This window comes from Charadrius vociferus, unplaced genomic scaffold, assembly GCF_000708025.1.
Source record: "Charadrius vociferus isolate BGI_N301 unplaced genomic scaffold, ASM70802v2 scaffold365, whole genome shotgun sequence".
Taxonomy (NCBI): Eukaryota; Metazoa; Chordata; class Aves; order Charadriiformes; family Charadriidae; genus Charadrius; species Charadrius vociferus.
In genome coordinates this window covers 2674168-2681654 of record NW_009648559.1, presented here as the reverse complement: position 1 = coordinate 2681654, position 7487 = coordinate 2674168, and the positions used below count along the sequence as shown (strand labels likewise).

At 39.9% G+C, this 7487-nt stretch overlaps 1 protein-coding gene across 1 annotated transcript; it reads left to right on the top strand.

Moving 5' to 3' along the window:
* Positions 1–133: 133 nt before the first annotated feature.
* LOC104287424 (chromosome unknown open reading frame, human C15orf48) lies at positions 134–2164 on the top strand. The gene is made up of 4 exons (XM_009886132.1): positions 134–175; positions 480–568; positions 1361–1421; positions 2096–2164. Exons 1-4 carry the CDS (start codon positions 134–136, stop codon positions 2162–2164), a joined length of 261 nt encoding a protein of 86 aa, XP_009884434.1.
* The last annotated feature ends 5323 nt before the right edge of the window (positions 2165–7487 follow it).

The window sequence follows — 7487 nt, the reverse complement described above, 5'->3', positions numbered from 1 at the left end:
AAGGGAGGCATCGCGCCCTCTCTCCCGGGGCGGGCGGCCGAGCCCGGCTCCCGCAGCCGGGGAGAGCAGGGGGATCCCGGCCCGAGGTGCGGTGACAGAGAACGTTTGTTCCAGGTCCGCAGCTGCAGCGAGGATGCACGGGAACTTCTTCCAGATACTAAAGGCAAAAAAAGAAGTAAGTTTGCCAGAGAGGTTGGTTCTGCGAGAAATAAGCCCCTGGGGTGAGGGGATGCTGGCTGGCTCAAGCAGGTGCCATTTAATAATGAGCACCTTATAGAGGAAATTCTGATAGCGAGGGGCGTGCGGAGGTTGAAATTCATGCATTGGAAGTAAGGTGGTGTGAATAGCAATATAGAGGTAATATACCTTAAGAGGTAATCCTTACACCTTAATTTCTCATAACTCTCGCCCCCTGTATTTGTGGCTCCGTAGCCAGGACACAAGTTCTTCAACTCTCTTCTCCATTTTATGTCTTTCAGCTCATTCCCCTGGTTGGAGTATTGTCCTTTGCAGCAGTTGGGGCAGCCTCTTTTTCTGTCTATTCCTTATTCAGCAAATCCGATGTCATGTAAGCAAAATACTTTTTGCTTGGGGTTCATCCTAACCTTCTTTGTTCAACAGAGGTATTTGACCATCATGTTTTGCACCACCAAAAAAAAATCCATGTGGATGTTCCAGACTACTAGTAAAGACTAAGATATCTGCAGGTTGAAAATACTGAAGAAATTCATTAATTCAGAGTGTAGTCCAAATTATTTCCTAACTTTTGATTTAATAGATTATAATTTGTCTTTGCTTTAGGTGTAATAGGTTTTAAATGTTCTTGTGAAGAATTTCAAATCATCAGATAGGCAGACAACATGTAGATATATTGCAACCAGGCTATTGACTTGTATATCAAGAACAGCATTTGATAATATGAACTTATAGTAAGTTAATATTTTAATGGCTTGGGTAATAATTTGAGCTAAGTACTATACTCTTTAAGCTTTCAGGAATTTTTATATTTACGTTAAAGTGATGGGAATAGATACTTTAGCTATCAGAGTAAGAATCCCCTTACTTTTTCTCTGTGTCTATTTAGTTTTGATTTTTCAGCTTGCTTCCCTTACGATAACAGATCATTATACTTGAACAATGTTGGCTGTTTTGGTGCTTTGGAAGCTGCAGATAAAGCAGGCCATCACTGATTCTTGCCTAGAATTTGAAACAGAAATGCCCAAACCTGTAAACATGTGGTTTGGGGATCTACTTACTTACATGAATAGTTCTCCTGATGATAGGCTGCTCATATAAGAAAAACATATGCAAGATCACACCCTAAAACATAGTACCTGTTTTGCTTTATCTTCTCTTAAAGCATTAACAAGAGTGGCAATCCAGAACCATGGGAAACTGTCGATCCTTCCAAGCCTCAGAAGGTAATCTGTACAAATAATATAGTCAGTACAAATATCGTGTATTTCCAGCACAATTAATAACTTCTTTTAAATGTGTAAGAACTAGAAAAATATTAATGAGGAAAAAATGTAAATCTGACATACATCTACTTAAAAGTGGAACTAACTGCTTAATTCATTACTTTACGTAAGATATCTTCCCGGTATTACTTAACGATCGGGATTCGGCTATTACATTCTTGGTCTGATCCTGAATTTATGGCGTACTTCTGGTTGGTGTTCCCTAGCCCCCAACATCCATTTCCTCAATTCCATTGATAACAGTGGAAGTTTGGAGTATAGAGGAAATGCTGTTTACCCTCACCTTGTTCCTGAATCACAAAATTCACTAAGAATGTTTTTGAGTACTACAGCCTGAAGGAAAAAAATCTTAGTTTAGTAGAGCATCTAGGATAAGGAAAAATAAAATTATTTGCCATTATTACTTATTTAATATCCAAGTGATTTTGTTCAACAAGTTATTAAATATATTATCAGTTGCTATTTTTGCTTACTGCTGAAAGGAAAATGTGAAGCTACTAGAAACCCTTCTTCACCGATAAGTTGATGTATGATATGGGGAGGGGTGGGAGTGGAGTAAATGCTTACTGGGGTTTTGCTAATTTCTTTCATATTTTCCTTTGAATTTCTTCCAGCTATTAACAATCCATCAGAAATGGAAACCTATAGAAGAGCTGGAAAATGTCAGAAAGCTTACGAAGTGACAAGTTTCTGTTGCCTGAAAAGGGTACCCTATGAATCTAGTGGAATCACTTCTGCACAAACTTGACTACTGAAATCAGTGTGCGGAAATGCTTCTGCTACATTTTTAGGGTCTTCCTACATTTTTTGGACTCTGGATGAGGAGTTTCATGTTGCCTTAGAAGTTGGCATACAACATCCACACAGTCCAAAAATCTGTCTCAAATATTCCTTTTCAGTAGGCATTTGATGGCAAGCGTTGAATACTCAGATGGTAATTATAGACAGAAAAAGCCTTCACACTTTTTGTAGTTTTTTTTCTCAAAATACATTAATTTTGTAATTTTATATATTTTTAATAAAATATGTTTTAAATTTTTACAACGTTCCATGTAAATTCCATACATTGAGATTACCCAAAAGCCATTCTAAATCAGGATTCCTGGTCTGCTCCCTCTCCGTACTGTGTTTCAATGTTGTATACAGACCAAATAGTCATCATAGCCAGAGGATGTCTTTGTATGGCAACGTATGTGGTCATAAGTATAATTGCATTTGTTTTGTACGTTAGATGTGATGACAATTTAAATCAAAACTAATGTTCTACTGTTAATACTAAAACTTACACATGTGCTCACCTTAACCCACTGAGGAGTCCAGTAGGTTATTTAAGGGTATATTTGAGGCTGCAGGATTAGAACATAAGAATTAAGCATGGCTAAAAGAATTGGAAATGAGATAATTTCTGTTGTATTTCAATATTGTTCATGTTTAAAATTAGAAAAAGTTACTAGAATTAGGAAACTTGCATTATCCAAAACTAATTACATAATGTTAATTTCTTCTTTTTGTGCAAGGTAGTTCATATGCTAGCTCAAATGTATTGCACAGTTATTTTATATTTTTACCAATATTTTTAAGCATATCTAGATACATGCTATTAGGGACGTCTGCTTTAAAAAAGAGAAAAAAGCAGATGGAAATTAAGAATGACTCTGTGAAGAGGCAGTTCCTCTTTAAGCATCTGTGTGTTTTCTTATGGGTCAGCCAAGGAAGTAATGTAATGTGCAGACCCCCAGTAAATTAATGAGGCAATATATGCATCCAGTGGTAGAACAGTCTTTTGTGGATGTTTTCTGTATATGTCCCCTTCTGAGCAGTTTCACAGTGTATTATTATACAGTTACTTTTACAATGGATGTTCAGAATGCGTATTACTTTCTGTGAGGAAGAAAGCAAAAGTGAAACAAGTCCTAATGGAAAAAGTCCCTGTAAGTGAGTAATAGTGAAGTGCTTTAGGTTACTCTGCTGCAGCAAAGACAAAACTTAAGTTAGTAAAGCTGTCTTCTGAATTTTAAGGTAGCTTGTCTCCAGGAGCTTTCTATTTTCTTCAGATTTATTGACGCTGAGGGAAAAAAAAAAGTTTGAATGTTACTCTATCCCATATTTGTGTGCAGATGCAACGTAAATATTTGTTTATCAAGTAAGAATGACTCAGCAGCATTTATCTTTAAGAGTGAGAGGAATTACAAGTCTTCAGAATACATTCTGAGCTTTCATTTTAAGGAATGACGTTACAAGACGATTTGATAGCATATAACCACAGAAATCCAGTGCTCTGAGGAATAGAAGTTTCAAGTATTTTAATAGAAAAATATTTTAAAATATTTTCTGTAAGTTGTTCCATATTTCCACATTTTTACTGACTGTATCAAACAAAACAAAAAAAAAAAAGTGCTGTGCTGCAAGTTGATGCATGAAATAAATGAGTTTGTTCTTCAGTAAATCACTTGTATGGTCTGTAAATACCATGACCTAAGTATCTGTCAACATTAGGGAAATAAGTGTAAGTCATTCCATTCTTATGTAATCTTTGTACTTAACTACTTTTCAGTGGTATCTTCCAGTAGTATATTAAGCAGTGTGACTGCCATCAGTCACAGGTGGTCGCTTCTCTCATCCTGTGCTGAAGCATAATAGCAAAGGTAATCGAATGTTTTGCTTTGTTAGCTGATCTTTTTTTTTTTAATACAGATTTATGGGGAGAGTATTCACATAATGTGAGAAATCAAAATATTTTTCTGCACTTCAAAAAGATTATAAGTATTGTTAAAGTTCTTGGGACAATTTTGTGTGTTCTCCCACTGTCCCTAAAAATACTCTTTGTCCTGCACAGATTAGTTTTTTTTTCTTGTAAGTAAAGCACACCAAGAGCAATTACTGTATCTCCCCACTGCAAGTACACAACACAAATCTATAAAGCAATATACAAACTATTTCCTTGTTCTGTTGTAACTCTGTAGTAAAAATTTAATTGGCTGAATTTTATGAGCTGACTTTTATGAGAATAAGACATCCATGTCCTGTGTTATGCAAACCCGTGACTTTTTATTTCATGGACAATTTAGAGGCTGTTGAAATAAATTTAACAATTATGTTCATCCTTCTCTTCATTCTGTTCTCTCCATTTTGTTTCCTACTCCATTCTGTTCTTGGTTCTGCTTGTTTGTTGACTTTTTTTTTTTTAACAATCGCTATCTTTACTTACCCTGACCAGTACTTTTCCATGGAACTTTCAACTTTCATATTAATTGCAAAGTTTAATTAAAATGCTCACTGGCTTAGTAAATTTTCAAATATAGAAACCATTAGAAACGTTTTTAATGCCTCTAATCACCATTAGAATCTACGGTCATGCTTTTCTAACTGCAGGTGGGTGATAACTTAAGTACTCTATTTGTAAATAGTTTTCTGGAAGAATAGAAGGTTGCTTTCTGCAGTATACATGCAGTTATTAATTAACTACTAATTTTTGTTATTACAATAATATTTAAAGGCCTTAACCACAATGATACAAGATCTGCAGTTATCCAAGAGCTGCGCTGAGGTTTTCATTTGGTGTTCTTTGCATTTGATAGCCCTGGTGTCAGCATTTCTCTGTCTGATGTCCCCTGCCCCGCACGCTTCTCTACCACATGATGCTGTCAGTATAGTACTATACTATCTAGTTACTTCATCAGTGTGTGTGGTTTCTGTAGAAAATAGTAACTTAACAGAGGGGCCTGATGCAATCGTTAAAGGAAATTGTTCATCCTGTGGTTGTCATCTGTCTCTCTCAGTGCAGAGGGTGGTTGTCCCTAGGACTAGCTGTAGAAAACAAACAAGAGTAATGGGAATGATTCACTGGATCTGGCCAATATTTGGTGTTGGACATTTCCCAAAAAAGCTTTCAGATTAAACAAACATGGCCACGCTACTTTGCACAGTTTTAATTTGCTGTCCGAAGCCTTTGCTGTACAGCACATCCCTGCCATACGGGGAGCACACAAGGTAACGAGATCACCTCAAAGTGTAACTGAAATGGAAATAAAAAAGCGTTAGCAAGGAAGTGCACTTGGGGCACTGCAGTTGGACTAAGTAACTATTGACCTTCAAGTGCTGATGTGACTAGAGAGTGGGCAGATTGTTTGCTGAAAGCTATCTCCCATCATAAAATAGCCATTGCTGCTAATTACACCCTTCAAAGGAAGTCCAAAGAGTGCGCAGACACCCAGCCCAAAGAGCTGTTCCCCTGTGGCACCTCGCCCCGATCAAAGATCACACCTTTACAGCACACTTCACGGAGGCTGTACCAACCCTATTTATGCTGCACCTTGACCTGATGACCAAAGGATTTTGGTTTAATTAGCTTTTACTTTTACACAACCTTGTCACGTGTATGTTCCAGCCAGAGCTGCTCGTGGGGATATGGTGTCCTTCTGCAGGGCTGAGGAACATGTAGTCCCTCTAAGGGCCCCTCATACGACATGGAGAGCCCAGGGCCTGTGACAAATTAAGCCATTACAAGTGAAAAGCCATTACCCACTATCACCTGCAGCTGTGAGGGAGCCCAAGGTGGCCGCCCTGCTTTCCCGCCATTGCTGTCTCCCTTCGGCAGCTCTCACTGGAGCGCATGCTGGGCTGCCTGCTGGGGCAGGGTTTTTTTCTTAGAATCATAGAATGGTTAGAGTTGGAAGGGGCCTTAAAAATCATCTAGTTTCCCCCCCCCCGCCATGGATAGGGACACCTCCCACCAGCCCAGGTTGCTCAAAGCCCCATCCAGCCTGGCCTTGAACACCTCCAGGGATGGGGAATCCACAGCTTCTCTGGGCAACCTGGGCCAGTGTCTCACCACCCGCAGAGTAAAGAATTTCTTCCTAATGTCTAATCTAAATCTACCCTCTGTCGGTTCAAACCATTACCCCTTGTCCTATTGCTACACTCCCTGAGAAAGAGTCCCTCTCCACCTTTACTGTAGGCCCCCTTTAGGTACTGAAAGGCACCTCACCGCCATTTTCCCCCTGGCCACCGCTGAGGAGCCTGGTGGAGGCAGCTCCCTCACATCCCAGAGGGCCAGCCCTGCTGGCCATCGCTGGCAGATCACCTCTCGGAGCACCTACAGCCTGGGAGCCCTCAGCAGCGCTGATGATTGCAGAGGGGAGAACGTCAAAAAACAGGTAGAAGCAAAGCAAACCTCCCACTCCGGGTTTTGTTTTAATTTCTGATTTCCAGGTGTGCGGTTAGAGGAGTTGAGCTCCCTTTCTGTGGTGGTGTGCTGCCTAGATACTCAACAGTGTGCAAGCTAAAGGATTTGTCTGTGTCGGAAATGAAGGGAGTTGTAAGAAAACGAACTCAGGTATTGGGGGATGGCAGAGTTTTAATTGCTGCGGAGCTGTGTTAGCAAGTGAGACTCTTGGAAATAATTTGTCTGGACTTCAGAATATAGGCCACATACTAGCTGATGCTGCCAGTCTAGAAAACTAACTCTAAAAAAAACCTCATCTATTAGCAATGGGAGCGTGCACAGAAGTTTTGGTTTGGTTTTCTCTTCATTTAAGACTGCCAGGGTTTGGCCCAGCGTGTGGCATAGGCACTGTGGGCCGCGGCCATGGCCCTCCCACCCAGGCCCAGCACCCCCCTTTACAGCAGGAGTCTGCCCTTCTTCCCCTGGGCTGGAGGGCCTGCGCCCGTCCTGGGTGACTGTACCATTTCCACTGCTCTTGGGCACGATTTGACCTCGTGTGACACTCCGTAAGAAGCGTTCTGTATAAATAGTTTAGCCTTCATGATGCAATATTTTTAAGATAAAGCTACTCATCTTTGTGACTGTGTTTCTATAAGGTTTAAAAAGGGCTTGTGCACGCTGTTAAAATTCAGGTAAACGTGCTTCCAGTTTTACCAGTTGTCAAGCAGTAGAAAACCAGTCTCTTCAGCTTGAAACATTTGAACTGGACTGTATTAGATTCTGGTATTACTTGCGTTCTGTCTCTTATACTCTCCTCCCTGTTTTCTACTGAGACTCCTTCC